The following is a 24,015-nucleotide window of genomic DNA, read 5'->3' as shown; positions in this document are numbered from 1 at the left end:
GAGCTCCAGGCACGGGAAGGACTCGACATCTCACCGCATTCTCGGGCTCCGCTCGCTTTAAAACCGATTTAAGGTGTGTCAGGCAGGCTTAGGTGGGCAGCGCGGGGACGCTCCGGAGACGACCAGGGGGCGTGTCCCGCCGCCAGCCCCGCCCAGTGTGCTTATCGCCGAGGGGACGCCCCCAGGCCCCGCCCCCATCGCCTGGAATCGAGGTGCCAGCAGGTCGGGACCAGCGGGTGCTCTGGGGACCCCGGGACCCACGCACACCGTCCCCCGGGGGGACGGGGGAAGAGAGTTTGCAGGGAGAACAGGGGAGGAGGCGAGGGGCAGGAGGAAACTCCCGGGATAACGGATAAAAACCAAAAACTGGATCTAAGTGTGAGAAGAGAAAGCATCCAAAGGCTCCCTCTGTCAGGCAGAGCTCTAGAGAGACGGCAGGGGTGAGACCCGTTGTCCCGGGAGCGGGTCCCCCGGGCCTCTCTGCCGGCAGCGGACGCGCAGGTGCGAGGCTGGCGTCTGTCTCCATCTGCGGGCCTTCCGACTGCTTTGCTCTTGGCTCAAGTTTTATTGGTCAATATTAGTCACCAGTTAATAAGAAAAATAGTTTCTAAGTGTCTTTTTTCCCCACCCCCCGCTCTGTGTGTGTTGTTCTGTTTTTAATTGAGTTAATTGGATACCACGGTCAGGTGTATGTGTGTTCAATCACAGGCGTTAATTATTCCTTTTTCTTAAATTCTTGGTTTCCATAGCTGGAGCCTTTCTCTATTTCAGTCACTCCTATCAGTCGGCGGACTCCAAAGGAAGCTTTAAAATAGGAAACAGGTGAGGTTAGACCCATTGCTGGCAAGCTGGGAAAATCGTCACGGGGGCGGGCGGACCTTCGGCCTCAGACTTCCCCGGGCGGGGCAGGCCGGCCTCCTCCCCTCCTCCGCCCCTCCCTGCCCTGCCCGCTCAGCCTGTCCCGGGCGGCGGCCGGCTTTGCTCCCCCACCAGCCCAGAGGAGTGTGTGCCCGCCGCGAGGTGCAGTTCTCAGCCAGGGCTGAGGGCCGTAGTGCCCAGCCAGGTGCCCGACAGACCGGGTGCCCAGCAGTGCACTCAGGGCTGCAGGGCCTCGAAAGCGTCCTGGGAACCTCAGCCCATCACACCAGCCCACGCCCCTAACTGCCCGAGTGCAAACCGGTGGCCCAGGCCCTCCCCACACAGCTCTCAGAACGAGATGCCAGGGGGGCGGATGGCCGGCCAGCTTTCTGGACAGATGGCCCTGCAATCTGGCTATGGTCTTCACGGCCCTGTGGCTCAGTGGCCAGAGCAGCTCTCTGAGGCCGGCAAGGCTCAGGTTGCATCCCGGCTCCCAGGTGACCATCTCCAGGCCTGGGCGCCGCAGCCGGCACACGGAAGACTCCCAACCTCAAGCCGCGCCATCATGCCCGTTCATTACCTGCCCCGACAAACCCCAGGAACGTCAGGATCAGGAGAGGAGATCCACTGGCAAAGACGCCTAAGACAAAGCTGAAGAGAGGAGACAGGAGAAGTGTGGCCCAGAAGAGGAAGTTCAGGAGTGTCCACGGCCGCCGGGCGGGTTTGAACTGCTCGCCCGGAAACACGCCCTTCTGGTTATACATCTCCTGCAGCGCATCCTGAAACAGTCAACCAGAAAAGGGGCCTCTTCGTGTGCTGTTGTTACAACCCCACCGTGAAAAATGACTCAACCTATAAATAAAGTGGACGGATCATGCAGGCTGCGGGTGGGAGATGCAGCTGGCATGACCTTCGTGGAGAACCTCAGTGGCCTGTACCAAAAGCTTGAAAAATACAAACCCTTCGACAGGGCAACTTTCCTAGGAAAATTATCAGCCGGTGCCTGGTGTGCGACACGCACCTTCAACACCCAGGACTGCGCTGTCGGCCGGCCCCTCGCTGTCTCCTGGGACATCTCCAGGGCGAGGGTGGCGGCCACCACCTGCTGGGAGTCCAGCGGCCTGGCGTCACCCCCCGCTGGCTATGTCACCCACAGAAAGCTATTTAACCTCTCCTTCCTCCGTGTCCTGGTGGCTAATGATGGGACGACAGAGGCCCGGGTGAGGACATGAGAGCATCCTCAACAGGGAAACGGGACACACGCTAAACACCGAGCACCAGCTGCCCGAGAAACTGCGATGCTGACATAGATTTCTCTGCAGCCACGACACGTCACATGCTAACAAGGAGATACACTCACGATAGTTTGTTTTCTGAAAGAAGTTAAGTGCCACATAATTCCACTTAAGTAAAAATATGTACGCCTATATATTTGTCTAGGACAGAGTCTGGAAAGATGCACACCCACTCGATCTTAATTACCCCGGGGAGTAAATCTCACCTGTCCTCATTGTTTTTCTATTTTATTTTCTGCATTTAGCTTTCTACAGCTGTGTTGTGTGTTACATAAAAACAGGGCAGGGGGATTAACAAACACCCAGCCTCGCAGCCTCTTCCAGCTTGTGGTCAGGTACCAACTGCCCCTGCTGGTCGACGGGGCACGGGGCAGGCACCACAGGTCCTGTGCGGTCAGGAGCCACTGCGACCCTTATGCCCATGTGTACACCTCCGGGTGACCACACGAGCCCCCCACCAGAAGGCCCTCCCCTGTGCAGCCCTAGAACGTCTTCAAGCCCGCTCGCTCGGCCAGCTCCGCTCTGACCACCTGCCCCACACAGACGGGCCATGCCCTCCTTCTGCTCCCGGAGGACCTGTCGGGGGGAAGCAGGGGCGCCCTGGGGCTCTCGGCGAGCTCACGGGTCAGGTCAACCGGGCCCGGAGGCCACCCAGAGACAAGAAGGCAGGACCTAGCCCCGCAGGAGAGTCCACTGTGCTTACAGATTTGCACCAAGTTTGTGACAGGCCTTTTGATCACCTGAATAAAACACACACACACACACGTGACCCTAACGCAGATGCTCATGTACAATCTCACCCACTGCCTGCCATCGGCACCCACGCCTGGCCGTCCTCCCCGTGGGGTGGGCCTCCAGGCAGTGGTGGTAGCCTCTGTCCCGTCCTGACCTGTCAGTAATCCCACACACACCCAAAGGCTTCCCCCGTCGCTGTCCCTCCCACCAGCAGACAGCACCCCGCGCCCCCGACGGGCCTGCTCCTGCTTCCTGATGTTTCTTCAGATGCCCCTGACCCCCCCTTGCCAGGCCTCGTCATTCTGGGAGGGCACAGAGCAGGGTCCAGAGGCCAACCCGGCCACCTCCAGCCAGGCACTCAACTCCAGGAGCACAGTCCCCTTGTCCGTGTCCTGCTCGCAGGCGCAGGTGGGGTTAGACCACGGGAAGGTCACCCACTCTCCTGGGGAGGGACCTGCCCCACGCACTGCTGCTCGTGTCGCTCGGACATCACGTCCTTTCTCCCAACCCTGACGCCTTGCTTGACTCATCTCGTCTTTCCCCTTTCTAACCTCTGTTGAATGTGCTTATTGTGGAACTTTAGAGAAACTGACCCCACCTAAACCATCAGCGTCTCCAGCCTCCCTCGCCCCATCCCTCGGGGGCTCCAGGCCGTCGGTCATTACAGGCCCCTTTCCTTCACCGACCCCGCCTGGTCAGCACAGCAAGCATGGCGGGGGGGGGGCAGAGGCTGGGAGACCTGGGGACAGTTCCACCCACAGGATAGTCACCTCCTTCTCAGGACCTTAGTTCCTACATCTGCAAAATGGGGAAACTGTCTGGAATGCCCTTCAAGGCCCTTTGGTGACACCGAGGTCTGTTTCCACGTTACGAACGGAGCTCACTGGTAAATGACCAGAGGCGTCAGTGTCTCTGGAAACACGTGTGTTACAGCAGGACCAAAGCACCCAGTTTGGCTGCTTCAGGGTCTGCGTATTCCCTGGCAGGGGGCAATGGGGCCGAAGGCAGGGCAGACCCCCAACTCACAAGACGGGGAGAAAGGGCTTCTCGTGCTCGGCTGGGGACATAACGGGCAGGCTCTCTGAAGCACAACTTAGAGACATTTCACAAGGGACCAGAGCCTCCTACCACCAGTCACGGCGTTAACATCTGGCAGAAACGCTCCCACACATGCCCTGCCACACGGGGAACAGCAGAAAGTTCATAAATAGTTCATAAATGTTCACAGGTAGGAAGACGACCAGCCAAAACGGGGCGTCATCACATGGGAAACACACACGCTGGAGCACAGCATCTAAAGGGGTGAATTAAATCTATGTCAACGCTGACAGATGTAACAAACAATGGTCACTAAAAACAGAATAAATGGGAGAACGTGACACACAGTGTGGTCCCTGATGCAAATTACAATATAAGTGACATGAAAAGCGATAAAAAATGTATATGTTTCAATATTATGGAAAAACATAGCAAATAATAGAAAATACCCAAATAAATCAGTTATGTCAAAACCTGTCACTTGCTGTAGTTGCATCAGGTTGTTTTAGAAAGTAACCCTTAGAGATGAAGACAAGGCCTGTGGTCCCATCCCCGCCAGGAGTCATCACACTTCAGCTGGCGGTCTCCATCCCCAGGAAGGGCTTACACCTGCACTCCTGTGCTCGGGTACCTCTACGATAATGCACGGTACTGCGCCTGCGCTTGGTGATTTTCTGTGAATAGCATCACACTATACGCCTATTGCCATCTGCTTTTTTTTTACACCTGCTTTCTCAAGATTCATTTAGATTGATAATGTGCAGTTCATTCATTTTAACTGAATCACAGTTAAGTGAATACACATACATAATGTATCTATTTCCTAATAATGCACTTCTGGGTTCTCATTTCCTGCTAAACAAATACTGTCGCTTGCAAATGTCACTCTTTGTAAGAGTTTCAAACTTTTTAAAAAATATTTATTTATTTATTTATTTGGCTGTGTCAGGTCTTAGCTGTGACACGCGGGATCTTTCGTTGTGGCGCGCAGGCTTCTCTCTAGTTGTGGCGCGTGTGCTCCGGAGCGCCGTGGGCTCAGTAGTTGCAGCACACGGGCTTAGTTGCCCTGCAGTATGTGGGATCTTAGTTCCCCGACCAGGGATCGAACCCACGTCCCCTGAAATGGAAGGTGGATTCTTAACCACTGGACCACCAGGGAAGTCCCTTCAAACTTTTAAAACTTGACCCTGATCCAGAGATGCATTCTCTTGTGCAGCCTCGTGCATACAGCGTCTTTCTGCCCATCCACCATGTGAAGCACACACACTCTATTCCTTTTTATTTAGGTTTCTTTTTCTTCTGGAGAGTTTTATTGTTCTTGGAAATCACACATTTCATCCAAGTTTTCAAATGTAGGAGCATAAAGCTGTCATATTCTCTCATACTATTTCCACTCCTTGCTCTTTGGTTGTGTCACCTTTTTTATTCCCATTAATGCTGGCACTCTTTTTTAATTGGTCAGTCTCGCCCAAGGCTTTCAATTTTATTAATATTTTTAAAGAAAAGCTTTTGGTGCAGTAGATTCACTCTTTTGTAGCTTTGCTTTGTGCTTAAATAATTGATGCTATTTTTATTTTCTTTGTTCTCTCTCTGGGTTTACTCTATCTTGTGTATGTTTGTATAATGTATATGTGTGCATACGTGTACACACATATATGTACATTATATACATTCTTTTTATCTATCCTATCCCAGACTTGGGTTTCTTGAAGCTGGCGAAACCCATGTTCATCGGTTCTAGAAGTTTTCTGGTTTATCTCTGACAACTGCTCTTCACCATTCTTCCCACCTTCTCATCTGGACTTCCTAATTGTTACATTCTGGACCTCTGTTTATCCTCTGGATCTTTTAAACTTCCTTTCTACATTTTCACTTCCTCTGTGCTGCATTCTGAGTAATGTCCTCAAAACCTGCCAGCTAATGATCTCTTCAGCTGTATCTAATCTGTTAACTAAGATTTTGCTGTCAGTTAGTAGATTTCTCATGCCTATACATTTTACTTGGTTTTTTCTCAAATCTGTCTCATTTTTTAATAGGTCTTGTTCTTTTGTTTTCAATCCCTTCTTTTTTGCTTAGTCATTTCAAACATACTGATGCAAGTCTGCCTGGTGGTTCCATTAGCTGGAGTCTCGGGAGGGTTTAATGTTTCTGTTTGCCTGTTGTACTTGCCCACCATGGATGTTGGTGACGAGTGCATTTCCAGCAGAACTTTTCTGAAGAAATCTCGGGCAGCTTAGGTTTGGAGTCGTGTTCTTCTAGTTGTACATGTGCTTTTCTCAGAGACTCTACAGAGATTCACCTAGAACCACGTTTTATGCGATATTTTGGCTCAGTTCTTCTTGAGCTATGCTGTTAGCATAACTTCAATCCCCACACCTGTTTGAGGACAGCGTTGTGATTATGAATTACCGGGGAGACGTTTAGAGACCAAGGGGGAAAGGCAACTTCAAAGTCACTTCCTATGCTGGCAGTTACATTTTCCAGTTTAACCACTCGAGGGCAAAACGCCCAGAGGGTCCCAGCTTCATTAGGGTCTTCAGTTCCAACTTCCAGCCCCGAGTGAGGTCAAATCTTTGTTCTCTGCTTCCATGTAGGCATTAAAACTCAAGACTTCAGGTTGGGTGGACCAGCAAACTTCTCGAGCTTCAGCTCACAGCATTCCCACCTGGATTTCAGTCCCACCTCCTCTTTTGCTCCCTAGAGATTTCCCTTACTTTCTTCAGCACTTGTCAATGCATCTAAAAGGATATGTGTTTTTATACTAGAAGGATTTTCTGATTATCCAAGCCTCCCCTATTGCTGTAGATGATAACCTAGTGTCCTGTTTGTTTGTGTGTATAAAATAAACTTTATAGGGGCTTCCCTGGTGGCGCAGTGGTTGAGAGTCCGCCTGCCGATGCAGGGGACAAGGGTTCGTGCCCCGGTCCGGGAAGATCCCACATGCCGTGGAGCTGCCAGGCCTGTGAGCCATGGCCGCTGAGCCTGCACATCCGGAGCCTGTGCTCCGCAACGGGAGAGGCCACAACAGTGAGAGGGCCGCGTACCACACACACAAAAAACCCCAAAAACTTTATACACACAGTATAAAGGCGGGGGTGAGGCATGTTGGGGGATGGAGGAGGGACCGGGTGGGGTCATCATAAGAAGCCTGTCCCATCAGCTATATTGTGCCTTACCTATTACATCATATATATACACATACACATACATAATGCGTGTTATAGGTCAAATTTCTTTTATATGAAAAATTGAAACAAATGTGATAAAATGTTATTGCCAATGGCTATACAAGCATTATGATATCCATTACACTTTTCTCTAGTTTGTTAATTCCTCAAAAGTTAGGAAAAATGAAAGACGAAGAAGAGGATTGGAAAGAAGAATTGGAGAGTGGACAGCACTCCTGTCCCCAGAGGAAGCCAATGTGCTACCGCCTGCCCCGTTAGCTGCCCCTCTGAAACCTCTTCGTGAGACCCCGAGAAGAGGGGGGGTGTGGGGAGAGCCAAGCGCCTTTACCTTCTCCTGGTACAGCTTATGAAGCCACTGAGCCGCTTCCTTTTCATCCAGCGGGATCTCTTCCAGAGGAAATCTCCTGTTTTATTAAGAAGATTGAAAGCAAAGTGAATTACCAGATGACATCAAACTGAAAAGGGGAAAAATAAATCATTATGCATCCGGGTTACTTGTCAGCCCTGCCTTTTCTATTCAAATCTGACTTTCAATTTCTAAACACACACACACATCAAAGTAACTTCTCAGGCACTGCCCGGTGGGACTGCAGGGAACCACGGAGGGGCCGGGAGGTGCTTCATGTGCCCGGGAGCGCGGAAGCCTTGCCCAGGGACACCCAGGAGCAGTCAGCTGAGCAGACAGCGCCCCCAGCTCCGTTGGGAAAACTGACCCTTCATTAAGCAGTTTTGGTCTTTCTTAATAGTTTGTTCTTTGGGAGTGACCATGGCTGAGAGTGTCTTTTATGAGGCAAAGAAGAGTTTGTGTTTCACAAATGAAATCCGTTTGCTTCAAATATGAAAAGCAGTAGAGATTTCGAAACTTTAATCTCAATTAACAGACGGCTGGCTTCAACGATGACGCTGACTTCTGTACAAGCCCTATCACCAGCTGAATTACCAGCCCCACCAGGGGAGGTGTCTACCCGGTAACGCAAGCAGGGCAAGGACCGCTTTCTACGGCAACTGTAGTACCTCTGGATCGCCAGGAGGGGCCGCTGAGCGCACGTGTGAGCAACAGTAACTGAACAAGGGACCGTGATCATTCCGGGGCCCGGCTGCCCACCTCAGAGGGCCCGGCTGCCCACCTCAGAGGGCCCAGGGTGACAGCAGAGCCAGGAGAAAAGTCCACGGCCAGAGGCAAATCTCCATGCTTTTAGGGATCTCCACCTTTTTGGGTTTTAAAATAAATTTATTTTTATTTATTTAGTTTTGGCTGCGTTGGGTCTTCGTGGCTGCGCACGGGTTTTCTCTAGTTGCGGCGAGCGGGGGCTACTCTTCAGTGTGGTGCTTTTCATTGCGACGGCTTCTCTTGTTGCGGAGCACGGGCTCTAGGCACGCGGGCTTCAGTAGTTGTGGCACGCAGGCTCTAGAGTGCAGGCTCAGGAGTTGTGTTGCATGGACTCAGTAGTTGTGGCATGCGGTCTCTAGAGCGCAGGCTCAGTAGTTGTGGTGCACGGGCTCAGTAGTTGTGGCACGCGGGCTCTAGAGCGCAGGCTCAGTAGTTGTGGTGCACGGGCTCAGTAGTTGTGGCACGCGGGCTCTAGAGTGCAGGCTCAGTAGTTGTGGTGCACGGGTTCAGTAGTTGTGGCACGCGGGCTCTAGAGAGCAGGCTCAGTAGTTGTGGCACACGGGCTCAGTAGTTGTGGTGCACGGGCTCAGTAGTTGTGGCTCGCGGGCTCTAGAACGCAGGCTCCGTAGTTGTGGTGCACAGGCTTCTCATTATGGTGGCTTCTTTTGTTGTGGAGCACGGGCTCTAGGTGCGTGGGCTTCAGTAGTTGTGGCACACAGGCTCAGTAGTTGTGGCTCGCGGGCTCTAGAGCGCAGGCTCAGTAGTTGTGGCGCATGGGCTCAGTAGTTGTGGCACGCGGGCTCTAGAGCGCAGGCTCCGTAGTTGCGGCACGCAGGCTCTAGAGCGCAGGCTCAGTAGTTGTGGAGCACGGGCTTAGTTGCTCTGCTGCATGTGGGATCTTCCCGGACCAGGGCTCGAACCCATGTCCCCTGCATTGGCGGGCGGATTCTTAACCACTGCGCCACGAAAAAGCCCAAAGCCCTACCTTCTTGTCTCTAAAAGTTGAGAACTTTGGTTTTTGTGGGTTATACGGATCCATCTTTACCATCCATCTTGTAAAACTTCCCAGTTTTACAACCACACACGCAACCAGACATCCGAGCGATGCTGGGCCACATGTCATGCAGCCTCTGGGAGACTCCGCTGTATGCTCAGAGGAGAGAAGAAGACTTAGAACCCCCTACTAAACAAAACGGTTTAACTCTGTGGACCCGAAAGGTGCTGGGGACCTCCAGGAGTACACGGTGAGAAGTAGCGCTTGAAGGGTTTGCCACAGGTGCCGTCTCAGGAAGGAAAGGAAGTTGGAAGGGGTCTGTCCACAGAGGGATGACGGCCAAAAGTGTCAAACTCACGTGACTGTTCTCCCCTGATTCCACATTACCACATTCAGGTTCTGTTGTATGTCTGTTATATGCAGGACAAAATATATAAAATAAGAATTTTAAATGATGAGATAAAACATAAATACAACTCTGGAGTTGACTCCACTTTGAGGACGCTGGCCCCAACTGCCAGCATGGACACAGGAGAGCCTCAAACCACCATCCCCAAGGCCCTGGCCATGCCCAGTCTCAGGCCCCCGGGGAAATGAGGCACAACTCCACTGGGTCACGGGAACCTTGTCTTCTTTGATTACAGGCATGTTTTGGACCCACTGGGATATTGCTTTTACTCAAGACACCCGTTTGGTAATACAAAACAGTAAGTTAAAACGTTTAGAAATTCTAAGAATATATTTATTAAGATATGATTGGGTGAAATATAGCCTCACGTTTTCTGCAACAAAGGGGAAAAGGAGCAGATTAAAGCACCACTCCTCTCCAGCGGGAGCTGAGCGCCCACGTGGAGGGGCGGTATAGCCTGGAGGGTGGTGTGAGCATCGGCCTGCAGCTGGACCAGGCGGGCTCCCCCAGCTCTGCCACCTACCAGCTCTGATCCCGGGCGGCTAAGGCTGCCAGAGCCCTCCTACCCAAGGACAAGAGCACCATCTGCCTCTGAGGGCTCCCGTGAAGATGACCGGGACCATCCAGGGCCCCTGTTGGCCACCAGTGGTCAGCCCCCGGCCAGGGGTTCTAGAGAGCTAAGGGCAAGGGTCCTGGGCTCTCCCTTGATCCCGGGATGGAATAAGAGACCTTACAGCGACTTTGAGCTAGCCCTCTGTGAATGTCAGAGGGAAAGAGCCACCCAGCTTCCTGTTTATCTTCACTAAATTATTCCTGGAAACTTCCTACACTGGGGCAGGAGAACTGAGTGGTATTTTTTTTTAACTTGTCCTGGCTCAAGCTCTCAAGAAGAGGGCCGGTCAGAGCCTCCTTGGGTCAGACTGACCAGGATGGACACCAAGTCAGTGGTGGTCAGTGGCCGACATGGGGCTGACACAGAGACGGGGCTAAGTGGTTTATACACACAGGAACGTCCTGCCTTTCTGGGCCCATGTGAGTGAAACAGGAGACTGGTGAGTTCAAACAGGATGATCCAGACAACAACACATGGACCTGGAAGGTCTGCCTGGAATTAGGCCTGGAGCCGGAATCAGGTCAGAACACCACTTAATGAATAGAGCAGCCCCCAGGCTGTGCTTTAAGGTAAAAAGACTTTTGGGTGGATTCTGTTCTCTTCACAGAAAACAGAAAAACATGGAGCATCAGAGCGTGGCGTGGCGGAGAGACACAGCGACCTCCGGTCACAGCCCTAGTCCCTGACCTTGATCTTGTGTTACAGACATGGAGCCCGCTCTCCCAGTGGAGCCTCAGGCTCTGCCAGTGGCCCTGGACGTCTGGACATGTCACCAAGACCACGAGTCACTCGGGATGGAACCCAAAAGGCATTCTGTTCCCCTCTGGCCCTGAGATCCCTGCCCCTCTAGGCCAAAAGCCACCAGTGCCAGCAAAAAGTCACGGCATAGGCAGTGCAGCGTCAGGCCATAGGGTCCCGTGGGAGGGGGACCCTGCACTGGTCAGCTCAGAGAGAGGCCGGTTTCTATCGGGGTGAAAGGTCAGCACCATGGGGGGGCGGGGAGGGAGCGGAGCCAGCCGCGAGGGCTTCTGCAGAGGTGGGAGGACCGGGTGCAGGTGGCCTCTCCCATCATGGCCCAACAAACTGGAGAAAAAGACGGTCACTTTGTCATTTCCCTTCCTCTGCTCCCAGAGTGGCGCCTGGAGCCCCGCCCGCCGAGCACGTTTCTGCATCGCGGCCCCAGGGAAGGGCTTGGGATGGGCCCTGGGAGCTCCCCCGCCCACCGAGCACGTTTCTGCCACTGCAGCAGGGAGTCCTTTCAGAAGCTCCCTTCTCTCTGATCCCTCTACCCTCTTCCTGTGCATACAGCAGACACGCAATAAATGCTCACTGCACAGACCAACGGGAAGAGTTTCTGATAACCTGGGGACGTTTTAAGGGCCATATGGGGCCCCTCCTCGGGCTGAGTTTCGCTTCTGGGGCATCCTCGGGTGTCCCAAGGCGGCCATCCAGAGCTGCCCTGCGTTCACCAGTTCGGGCGGGGCTGCCTCTGAGCCAATGGGGTGGAGGCTGGCTGGGTGGAACCTCCCAGCTCAGACCAGGCAGCCAGGAGCCCGAAGCCCAGCACGCGGCCCTGACCCCACCTCCTCTCCCAGGTGGTCTGCGTGGCTGTCCACCATGAAAAGGGGGACACGTGTGCCTCCCATTCAGACGGGGACAGCTTGTCCTTCTCCTGTCTATGCAAGTCCTACTTACTGTCCAAGGTTTAGCTCAGAAGCCTCCTCCAAAAAGCCTCGCTCCCCCCAGTGGGAGGGGTCACGCCTCCCTTGGAGCTTCTGGAACATTCCTCCTGTAAGTCGCACCCACTCCTTTGCTCTGTACTGTCCCCACCGTGTGCCCGCCCTGGAGGGTGGAATGCCGGCCACCTCCACGTGGGGGCCGCCGGGAGGCAGCCAGGAGGTGGGAGGAGCCGGCCCCAGTCCCACCCACCTGCCGGCCCCGCCCCATGTGGGCCCCTGTCTGCTCACCTCACACACATGTCCGCCTCGTACTTCTTCCCGTAGAGGATCCCCAGCAGAGACGGGTTCTTGTTTCCTCGGAAGTTCAGTGTGACGTCGTAGACAGCTGCGACTGCAGGGAGAGGGGCAGAGGGTGCCAGGTGCCAGCTGACACCCTGCAGCAGGGCGCGCCGCGGCTCCTGACCTGGATGGCTCCTTTTAGTTGATTCACATCTACTGTACTTACCGGCACGTTTGTGTTTAAAGCTACTTTTCCTATCCATCCTGTTCTTTGCCCCTTTCATCTTGCCTTCCTTTTGGATTAACTGGATATATATTTTTTTCCTTTATAAGGTTTTCAGTTATATACCTTTTTATTATCATTTTAGTTGTTTTCCATTAACTAGTATTTTATCACCTCAAAAAATGATACGAGAATCTTACAACGTGTAAATCCGAGTACTCAGTTCTCCCTTTAACGCCACCGGCATCCTGTATTTTACACGGAACTCACTGATCTGGTTTTTGCAAATCACTGATTTCACGTCTTGCTTTGCTCGGAGCCCGGGCTGGAGACAGTCCCAGCGGGTGGCTCTTACCTGTCCCACGGAGGCACTGGACCGCGGTGGTGAAGCCCTTGGTCCGAGGCAGCAGGTGGTACTTGAGGACGGGCAGCCCCTTGGAGGCGGCCACCTCCATGCTGACCCGGTGCTTCTTCTCCGTGAAGCGCGTGCCCTCACAGTACAGGAGAAACTAAGATACAGACGGGACGGAGGTCAGTGCGGTGCTGGCGACCGGGACTGGAGCCCGACAGGTTCCTCATCGCCCGTGTACGTGCCCCCGCCTGGCGGCAAAGTCTTGTGGAAATGATGCCCCCCAGCGACCAGAGCGGGGCATGACCAGAGATGCCGCAATCACACTCCGCACACAACTCCTTCACAGACAGCGACAGCCCTGCACCTATTCTCAGGGAATGAAAAGACACTTCCCGGAGAGAGTGAGACAAGGTATCCCTAGGCAGCAGCCTTTCGATGGCGAGTGGAAAACAAAGTCTTCTATCCCTTTGCCTTGATGAGTTACAAACACCAAATAAGTAAGTAGCCAGTTCTCAAAGGACTGCCGTCAGAGACCGGAACTGATATGCAAACAGATCGATACCGATCGTTTCAGGTGGCTGTCCATCAAACTCCATCCAGGGGCTCAGAAAGGACCACCAGAGCCCCACCCCAGGGCCCTGCCCTGCCCTTGAAGGGTGGCTGTTTTAAGTGCAGCGCAAACCTTCTAGCAACTGAAGTCCACGTCGACCCACAGAACTGTACCTCACGAGGGCTTGTCCTGAGCCCTGACTCGGCAGAACAGCCTGGGCGCTGGGCAGACGGCCTGCTAACGTCTCCAGGGAGCCCCGGCTCAGCCGAGCAGGCTCTCCTCTGAGTGGGGCCGGGTGTGAGGGGCGGCGGTGCCCCTGGCGTGGCGGGTCCCACCTGGGGCAGGTGGAAGCAGGTGGCCCAGGAGGGGTTCCCGAGCCTGCAGGCTCAGAGGGGCGGGGCCCCGGCCCTCCTCAGACAGCTTCCCTGGTGCTCGGAGGCTCTTGCCGGCTCACCGCTAAGAACTCAGGCTGCGCCCCTGAGACTCAAGACAGCACAGTCCGTACGGCTCCACCCCTCACTCACCCACACGTATTCGGGGTAGCCAGCCAGGCGCCTCAGCCCTTTGATGACGGCATCCCGGTCTTCCTCCCATTTCCGTTTGCAGAACACGATCTCCAGGAAGTACCACGTCCAGCCGATGAGGGGCACGTAAAGCAGCTCCCTTTTAGCCAGGACTTTGGAACTCTGGGGGGAGGGCAGAGCAGCTGGCGCATCAGGACCGCAAGGTCCCCAAGGGCACGCCCCCGCAGGCCGCCCCCAGGACTGGCTGTCCTCGGGAGACCCTGCCTCTGAGTGTGACGCTATAGATAAGCACAGACCCAGAGTGCAGGCGCCACCAGACGGGGAAACTGCGGGCAGGCGGGCAGGACGAGAGCCAAGGACATAGAGGTTGTGCTGGCCGCCAGGCCCGGGGCTCCCTGAGGAAGATGCCAGGGCCACCATGCACTGCGCTTCCACCGCAGGGGACCCCTCATCCTGTCTCATCTGAGGCGGCTGAGCCAACCGGGGGAGGAAGGATTTGAGAGGAAACGCAGTAACACCTGGTCTCATGAGCAAGCCCTGGGGCAGCTGGGGGCAGCCTGCAGTCCCAGGTGCCCTGCGCTCAGCCATGCTTGGACTCCTAGCTTGGAGGGACCAGGGGCTAAACCAGAGGGAAGGCCAGACCCCAGGGAGCCATGCCAGCACCTCCCTGGGACCCCATGTCACTTGCCCCACCCTCCTGCGACCCCCGCGTCTCGCACCCCGCTCCCTCCCGGGATCCCCGCATCGCTCACCCCCAGCACGCCAAAGCGCTCACACATGGTCCACCCACAGAGGAAGTCGATTTCGAAGTTGTGGTTGAGGATGATGACCACATGCTCCTTCCCGAAGTGGTCCACTGTGGCCTGGTCGGTGAACAGGGTGCACTCCGTGCACGACCACCACTCCAGAAGCATGACCAGCTCTGAGGACACACAGGCAGGGACGTCGGCGGGGTGCAGACAACCGCACTCCGGGCCGGGCCCTCCCTCCCTGCTCCCTGCTCCCTGCTCCCTGACGTGGGCAGGGCTTGTACGGTATGAGCCCGACTGGGATTTTCGGCTAGAAATGAGTTTTGATGGTTTATGTTTATGTTTAAAATTAAGTTTTCTAAAATTCTAATTGCGCTTCTCTAAGCAGAAGTCAGGGGAGAAGTCAGATGAAAGCAGAAGAGATGGAGGAGGGAACACATTTTAGGTGGATGTGTTTCTGACCGACATATCTAAAGGACTTAATTTAAAATATTTTTCCTTCGCTTTTCTTAAAAATCAAATATCCCATAGGATGGCATGGTGAGCAAAGCATTCGCTTATTAAGAGAATACACCATCAGCATTATATTGCTATTATTATCAACAGCTACAAGTTTTTGAATACCGACAGTGTACCACGTGCTCTGCTATGTAAATGACATACGTCACGTCCTCTACGTCTCAGGCGACGTGAGTCAGTGCTGTTGTTATTCCCAAAGCACAGATAAAAAGTGGTGGAGTTCCAATCTCAGCCCAACGCACTGAGCCCGGGGCTCTGTGGAAAGTTTCAGAGGAAGCTTAAAAACACAGAAATAGACAAATAAACTCGGGTCCTCAGTTTATGTACGTGAAGCACTGCTACTTTTACCCACGTTACTCTTTACAGAGTTCAGGTGGATGCCTTTAGCGTCACGTCCGACTGCAGTTCTCACAGGTGCTGTGCCCTGACGGGACGGCACACATTCCGTCCCCAGAAGAGCAGGAAGGGGAACCTGCAGGCCCACAGCCGGCCAACACCACACCCACCACGGCCAGGCGCCCGAGGACGGTGGCCTCAGACCAGGAAGCGCGGCTCCCAGGCTCAGGACGCCCACCAGACAGCCTGTCCTTTGTTTGCTGGACACCAAGCCATCGGTTTTCCGGAGACCGGCCCTTGGGGAGGGAGGCCAGGGAAGGCTGATGGGGCAGGACAGCCCAGCGCTTAGACAGTGGGCTGTGAGCCTGACTGCCTGGGCCTCGGTTTCCCCATTGACAGGGGACAGTAGTGGCTTCCTCACAGGGCTCTGGGGGACTGGATGGGACTCGGCATGGGGCCTGGCTTCTCCTTCCACTTAAGTTTCTCCTTCCCCACCAGCCCCGGTGGAAGTGGGGGGACACACGGCTCCACCCCACGTGCTGACATCTCAACTTCCTTTTCTACACAAGGTGGGGACTGGACGGAAGGCCGACTCTCAAGGTAACACCTGAACACTCTTGAACCACCAACCTCGGTCCCTCCTACCCTCGGGGCAGTCAGAGGAGGGGTCATAAAGAGGTCAGCTCCAGGACATGCTCGCCATAAGCTTCATCAAGGGAGCAGAGAGGGCTCTCAGGGGACACAGGCCAGGTCAACAGAGGCAAACTACCCCCCCCCCGGGATGAACCTGTTAGCCTGGTGACTTCCAGCCAGCATTCAAGGCAGGAATAAAGACCCAAGGAATGGAAAGACAAGAGGCCCTGAACAGACATTCTCCAAAGGTGATTTACAGACGGCCAGCAAGCACACGAGTAGGTGCTCGGGAAAGCGCAGGCCAAAGCCACGGCGAGGCAACCACGTCACACCCACCAGGACGCTGTCATCCAACAGACAGACAATAAATAGCAAGTGCTGGTGAGGACAGGGTGCCTAGGACCCCTGACGCCACTGGTGGGGATGTAAAAGGTGCAGCCGCATTGGAAAACTATGTTCCAGACAGAGTAACCAGAGGACCCAGCGATTCCACCATTAGGTAGATGCCCAAGAGAAATGAGGACGGGTGTCTGTGCCAAAACTTGAACCCGGATGTTCATGGCAGCGTTATTCACAAAGCCACAAAGGGGAAACAACCCAAATGTGCGTCAACTGATGCATGAACAGACAGTGCATATCCATACAGGGTGACGTCTTTCAGTGACGCGGGAACGTGGGCCTCACACGCACTACGGTGTGGACGAACCTTGGAAACACTGAGCTCTGAGTGAAAGGAGTCAGACACGACCACACACTGCATGGCTCCATTTGCATGAAACGTGCATAAGAGGCAAAGCCACCGAGACAGGAGGTAGAATAGTGACTGCCAGGGGCTGCGGAGGGGTCAGAATGGGGGGGGGTGACCACTTCTTTACGGGGTGAAAATGTTCTACCATTAGACTGTGCTGATGGGCACGTGACTCTATGAATACACTAAAACCGCCGGACTGCATGCTTTAAATGGGTGAATTTCACCCCCTGATAGCTGTTTAAGAATCACAAAGCAGAAGGAAACAGGGACTTTCCGGGTGCTCCAGCGGTTAAGACTCCACGCTCCCAATGCAGGGGGCCCAGCTTCGATCCCTGGTCGGGGAACTAGATCCCACATGCCGCACCTAAGACCCGGCACAGCCCGATAAATAAATATTAAAAGAAAAAAGAAATAAAGAGGCCCAAGGTTAGGCTGACCTGTCCATCTGGAAGCACAGGCAGCTGCTGGGGGCTTGCCGAACACCCCACCCAGGCGGCGGGGACCAGGGTTGAGACAGACCCACGTGCAGCTTGGCGAAGGCCTGTTCCTGCTCCTTTCTCGATGACGGAGGCCTGGGCAAACCTCCATGTGTCAGCTGGTCAAGTAAGAGCCTGTGGCTGAGACTGTTGCTTCTGAAGCAATTTGCTTGGGAACAAGGAAGGGTTTATTCATTATTGTAGTGAGGACATTTATTTTATTTATTTATTTTTGGCTGCATCGGGTCTTCGTTGCTGTGCACGGGCTTTCTCTAGTTGAGGCGAGCTGTGGCTTCTCTTGTTGCGGAGCACGGGCTCTAGGCGCACGGGCTTCAGTAGTTGTGGCTCACGGGCTCAGTAGTTGTGGCTCGCGGGCTCTAGAGCGCAGGCCCAGTAGTTGTGACGCACGGGCTTAGTTGCTCCGAGGCATGTGGGATCTTCCCGGACCAGGGTTCGAACCCATGTCCCCTGTGTTGGCAGGCGGATTGCTAACCACTGCACCACCAGGGAAGCCTGTAGTGAGGACATTTAACTCGAGGCCTACCCTCCTCACAGATTCTGAGTGGACAGTACAGTACTGGTAACTGTGGGGCTCTAGAACCTACTCACTGTGCGTAACTGACGCTGCACACCCATCTGACAGCGCTCACCCCTTCCCCTCCCCCAGCCCCCGGCAGCCCCCGTTCTCTCCTCTGCTTCCTTGAGCTCGATTACGTCAGGCCCCTCATACAAGAAGGACAAGTGCAGTCTGTCCTTCTGTGACTGGCTCCTCCACGTCTTGTCCTCCAAGTTCACCCATGTTGTCACATATAGCAGGATTTCCTTTCTAAAGGCTGAGTAATATTCTCTTGTACGTATGGACCACATTTTGCCCATCCGTTCGTCCGCTGATGGACACTGACGTTGTTTCCACATCCTGGCTATTGTGAACGATGCTGCAGTGAACACTGCGGTGTGGCCGACTCTTTGATGGGGAAATCCTGCGATGCTTTCTCATCACAAGTCTGAGAGGAATCAATACAGCCTCAACCCACTGACGTAAAAATCACCCGGCAGGGAGGGTGGCGGCCTGGATGAGCTGCTCCGACCCGCGGGCCCCTCGTCCAAGGAGCAGGGACCTCAGCTGCCCTCTGGGGAGGATGCAGTGCCCGCGGGGGGTTCTCAGGACCCCAGAGAACCCGGCTCTCCCGGCCGTCCCCGTGTGTGACGGAGGAAGCCCTGGACGAAGCGAGTAGGGGTGCGAGTCTAAGACCCCCCAGACACGGAATTTTCTAAAAAAGCTACCTTTCAAAGTCATTTCTTCACTTAGGCCTGACAACACGTGCCTCACTCACGTGGGCACTGACGCCGCATCTAAAGGCCCCTTGTTTCCAAGACCGCCTCCCAGGATGAGCTGCGAATCACGCCACTGGACACCACAGCGCCGGCTCAGAGCTGCGACCCTGCGGCACCGTCCAGGCACGCGAGGACCACTGCATGGGACTGTGCGCTCATCCCTGGGCGGCCTGCACGGGTACACGGCCTCCTCGCTACACGGCGGGCTTCTGTGGGCGGGAGCTCCGGCCAGCAGCCAGGATGCAGAGGAGAAAGTGCGCATGGGGTGCCTTCCCCTGGCCGCACACCCTCCCCTGGCAGCACTTGGGACCTGAGCATTTCTGGTCCAGCGCGCGACGTCTGGCCCAGGTGGGGCTGGTGAGCAGGAATGAACTGAAGACAACACAGGCAGCCCCTGCAGGCATCCTACCCCCCGTCCGGAGAGTGGGCCCAGCAGAGGGTTGCCTGCAGGAAAGCGGCGTGTCAAGGCAGCTCTGTTCCACCAGCTGCCAGCACGGCCCGGTGGGCTGCTCAGCCCATTTCCAGTCACATCGGTCTCTCGTAGATCCTAGATCGTAGGTTGCTGCACACGCGGCCAGGGCTGACGCCGTGACTGTGCTCGCGGTCAATTTGGAGAATACTTTGACTGAGGACTCGTTTTGTGATTTCCTTCATTCAGACACGTGCTTGCCCTGACACACATGAGCAAGCCGTGCTCCGCACATTCCGACGAATGACTGCTTGAAAACTTCAAACCTGCCTCTACTAGTGGTGATCGTTTACGGAGCAGCGTTGTATGCACACTCTATGCGCCAATTTAATCTTGATGGTCCAGCTGAGAGGCAAAGTCTCTATTTCACAACCGAGAAGGGTCAGAGCCTTGGCTGAGGTCAGCAGGGAGCCAGGGCCCCAGCCAGGCTGTCTGGTTCCACATCTGTGTCCTTCACACAGCACGAAGGCTCTTCGGGGCTGAGGATGACAGAGTCACCCTGGGCTCGGGGGGACAGCAAAAGACACCTGGCATCACAGAACGAACATAGGGATGCTCACAGAGTTGAAAATAAAGCAGTGGTTCAGGGTCGTCTACACCAGGGGTCCCCAACCCCTGGGCCGCAAACTGGTACCGGTCCTCGGCCTGTTAGGACCCAGGCCACACAGCAGGAGGTGAGCGGCTGGCCCGCTAGCGAACCCCATCGCTTGCATTACCGCCCTCCGTCCGCGGAAAAACTGTCGTCCACGAAACCGGTCTCTGGTGCCAAAAAGGTTGGGGACCGCTGGTCTACACATTTGTGTGACTCTCGCTCACCCCACATGCCCACGGAATCGGGGAAAGGTTTCACCAGCTCAAATCCGGGAAGGACTCCTGCTCGTGTATTTAAGAAACAAACAAGTGGAGAACCTCCCCAAATTCACCGGGTCCTGGGGGAAACTCTCACAGCGTGTGGGTTCAGTGGGCACCTGTGTTCCTTCCAAATATTGGGGGATTTTACATAAATCTTAACTTCTACCTCAAGTTTTCTTATTTTTATGCTTTTTTATACTTTCTTGCCTTAAAAAATGAATTTGTCTTTGCTTTTTTAATCCATCTTTTTCAAATAGTTTAGAGGTTATGTTTGATTTCTGTTTTCCACCCTATACTTAGTTAACAAAGTCTTAAGGAAAGATCTCTGCTGCCTTCCTGACAAATACAGGAATGATGGAGCCCTAACTTTGGTCCCCACTCCTGACTGACAGACTTCCTGCCGCTGGTCCTGTCTGCTCTCAGCCACGTGGGTTGGGGCATCGTTATTATTTTATAGGACTGTTTAGATCTACCTGCTTACCAATTTCTCAGTCCACCCGTCTTTCTGGTAACTCAGACCCTACTTTTTTTGATGGCTTTTGTTCTTACTGAAGAATATTCTTTAAAAAATTTCAGGTGACGATATACTCACTTTTTGTTCCCCTCAGGCTGTTTTATCTCATTCTCATTCCTCAAAGGTCACTTTGCTGGAGGTAGAGTTCTAGGCCGAGGCTGGAGACAGCCCACTGCCTCTGGCTCTGATTACATACGTTCTGCCGAGTCAGCTGGGAGTCTGTCAATCTTTGTAGGTGTTCTAGATTTCTTTTCTGGGCGTTTTTTTGTGTGTGTGTGTGGTACGTGGGCCTCTCACCGCTGTGGCCTCTCCCGTTGCGGAGCACAGGCTCTGGACGCACAGGCTCAGTGGCCATGGCTCACGGGCCCAGCCGCTCCGCGTCATGTGGGATCTTCTCCTGCATCAGCAGGCGGACTCTCAACCACTGCGCCACCAGGGAAGCCCCTTCTGGGCGTTTTTAAGATCTTCTTTTTGTCTCTGGTGGCTTGTGAGTTCTCTGTGATGGGTCTAAGTGTGAACTTCTGCTTATATACCCTGCTTCGTATACATTTGCTTCCTAGAGCTACAGAATCTTGTTTTTCATCCGTTCGGGAAAATTCTCAGCCATCATTTCCTCCAGTGGTGTTTCTGCTTCTTCTTTCCTCGGGTGCAGGAGCCCAAGACCTGTTTCATAGACTTTCACTCTCCCCTTACATCTTTTAACTCCTATTTTATATTTTTCATCTTGTCTTTCTACTGCAATCAGGATGATTTCTTCATAGTAATGTCCAGTTCACTCACTCTCTCATTAGCTGTATCTAATCTGATGTAACATTCATTCACTAAGCTTTTACTTTTAAAAAATATTATAATTACAATTTTTATTCATAGAAGTTCTATTTGTTTTTTTTTTCCAATCTGGTGACTTTGGGTAGTCTTTTGTCTAAATCTGTTGTTTTGTGTTTGTTGTTCTTTGACTCTGAGCTCATATATGATTTGTCTCAATCTGTGTGATTCTTCAGGCCTGAATCAGAGACACTCCCCTGAGAGCACATTTCCATTTGCCTCTGCTGACCCCATGGGCACTGCTAACCTGCTCACTTCAGCGAATCCTCAGGATCCTGGTTTAGACTCAGCCCCTCTCCTGCAGCTGCTAAGGCGAGGGCCCCTGGTAAGCAGTGCTGACACCCCATCTTAGTGCCCTCTTCTGTGAGGGGGTGGGGGCGAGGCTGAGGGATTTCCTTTACTTACTATGAACACAGCAGTGCATTAAAAAGCCGGCTTTATCCGGAGTTTGGCTGTTTTGTAGTGTTTTAACTTCAGAATACTGCCGGAGGTGGAGTCTATGATTTTCATCTAGTTGGCATTTGCCCTTTAGGTATGTACTCATCTCCCACAGCGATACTCGTAAATAACTCACCTGTATGTCCTATATGATAGGATTTCTAATTCTCCTTCTCACACACACACAAAGGTGGCCTTTTATTTAGGAAAAAACCACCTGGGAACTGAAACTATTGCAGTTTATGCTATTTATTTATTGCAATTTAGACTATTTATGGCTGGAAGCACAGGCGGGGCTGCTGCGCCTTGCGGGGGGGTGCACACACCTGGGGGTGGACACTCCCACGGCAGCGCTGCCATCCTCCTGCTCCTGCACTGAGAGGGGTCACAGGGACAGGCACACAGACTCACCACTTCCCATAGGAAGTAACGTGTATTATTTTCTCTTCATTGTAGAAGAAACGTGTTCTCATGCTAAGAAGTGTAAACAGCACACAGTATGAAATAAACATAAGAGTCCCCGCCTTCCTTCACTCCGGGGGTAGTTACGTTTTCTGTTCACCCTTCAGCTTTCTCTAAGCAGGGGTGGCCACATACAAGTGCAGACATGTCACACACGTGTCTTTTAAAAGTAAATAAATGCAAAGCACCCTCTGTGCTTTGTTTTATAGCTTCCGTTTTCACTTTAGAATGTTTCTTGAACTTGGTTCTTTATCAGGACAGAGAGATTCTCCCTATTGTTCTCAGTGGCCGTGTGGGGTTCCATCCAGTGGACACGCCACAGTTAGCTTCCATTAATGGGCATTTAGGCTGCTCATTTTTATATTAGTCTTGTGTTACTATAAACGTGGTAACATGAGGATATCTGCACACATATGTACTGTTGCAGATATCTTTCTAGGTTACATTCTTACTTGGTGGACTATTTAGGTCAAAAAATAGAACCGTTTAAGTTGTCCATCGCTACCGGCAAACTGCCATCCAAAGATGTGCCCCATGACCCCAACCTGCAGGGCAAGCAGCCCCCCACACCCCGTCAGCAACTTCTAAGTCTCTGTCCAGCTGATGGGTGAAGACAGATTCTGTTCGTACAAATGCACACACATCACAAGCGTGTTATCGGTAACACCTGTACATGCCTAAACACATACATTTAATTAAGAGACGGGTGAGAGTCCTTGCCTTTCGCAGAGAGATACCGCAACATTTACACGTGATGACAGGCCCCCCCGAGGGTAGCTTCACTGTACTCTGGTGCTAGGGTGACTGGGGATCTGGTGACCCAAGACTGGCCACGTATCGGCGGCAGCTGTTAGGGCTTGGTCATGGTGAATTGACTTTATCATTGCTCGTTTTCAAATATCCAGAGTACCGTGTGAGACCACGTGGAACTGCCACCTCTGTGGGTCCAGAGGCTCAGGGGTTGGGACATCATGTGGTTCAGCCCAGTGAAGAGCTCGGGCCAAACCCCGCCCCCCCCCCACATCTACTGGCCAGGAGCAGCCCCCAGTTCCTACCGGGGGAGCAAGAGCCAGCCCACTGCGTCCTGTCTCACCACCACAGGCGTTCCCCCCCAGGGGCCCTGCACTGGTTTGTCTGGGATCATCCAGCAGAAAGGTCGCTGTCCCGACGGCCCGTGGCCCCCCGATCCCCGCCGTGCACATGCGGGTGGTACTCACGGCTCCAGAGCGAGTATGCAAGGCGGCAGTTCAGCCGGCGGTACAGCTGCTTGTTCACGGGCCAGAGGACTAGTGTGCAGAGCTGGATGGAGTTGATGATCAGCCCGCTCACCACGAAGACGAAGCCGATGAGGAGGTGCACGACGAACTGGGTCTTCAGGAAGGCAAGCAGGCCCATGGCCACAGCTCAGTAGCGAGTGCAGGGCCCTTCACTGAGAACGGCCGTCCTGCAAAGACGGGGCAGGCAGTCACGTGGGGCACCAGGGACCCCAGGGGTGAGGGGCTGCGGGCGGAGGAGGGGTCCACGGTGCTCACACCAGAACGCAGATCTGCAGCTACCCACCACGGCGTCCTCAGGACCTTGCCTCCCGAGAGCTACGTACGTACGGGGTGGACGGGGGAGCTGATACACATCATGCACACAGGCATCACCCACAACATACACACACATACACACACACACATTACATACACACCACACAACGTATACACACATGCATAAAAGAAAGGAAGAAAGACAAGACTAGAAGAAATGCACACAAATATTAATAGTGAGTATCTCTAGGTAAAGGCATGATGGGTAATTTTTCT

The 24,015-nt window shown here is 53.7% G+C and overlaps 1 protein-coding gene across 3 annotated transcripts in view; it reads right to left on the bottom strand.

The window, feature by feature from the left end:
• Positions 1 to 542: 542 nt before the first annotated feature.
• The window catches only part of AGPAT3 (1-acylglycerol-3-phosphate O-acyltransferase 3), an 88,100-nt gene continuing 64,627 nt past the window's right edge, over positions 543 to 24,015 (bottom strand). For all 3 annotated transcript variants that reach the window (XM_082626217.1, XM_082626219.1, XM_082626218.1), the window contains 8 exons: positions 23,425 to 23,651; positions 14,601 to 14,770; positions 13,849 to 14,010; positions 12,778 to 12,931; positions 12,209 to 12,311; positions 7,443 to 7,518; positions 1,439 to 1,637; positions 543 to 804 (listed from right to left, as the gene is read on the bottom strand). In XM_082626217.1, the coding sequence (XP_082482343.1) occupies positions 716 to 804; positions 1,439 to 1,637; positions 7,443 to 7,518; positions 12,209 to 12,311; positions 12,778 to 12,931; positions 13,849 to 14,010; positions 14,601 to 14,770; positions 23,425 to 23,602 (1,131 nt within the window). In that variant the 5' untranslated portion in view covers positions 23,603 to 23,651 and the 3' untranslated portion in view covers positions 543 to 715. The remainder of the gene's footprint in view (positions 805 to 1,438; positions 1,638 to 7,442; positions 7,519 to 12,208; positions 12,312 to 12,777; positions 12,932 to 13,848; positions 14,011 to 14,600; positions 14,771 to 23,424; positions 23,652 to 24,015) is intronic.

The sequence above is a fragment of the Mesoplodon mirus genome, assembly GCF_964341445.2.
Source record: "Mesoplodon mirus genome assembly, chromosome: 6".
In the NCBI taxonomy this organism is placed as follows: Eukaryota; Metazoa; Chordata; class Mammalia; order Artiodactyla; family Ziphiidae; genus Mesoplodon; species Mesoplodon mirus.
Note: the sequence above shows the minus strand (reverse complement) of the source record. Positions and strands in the feature narration are given on the sequence as shown.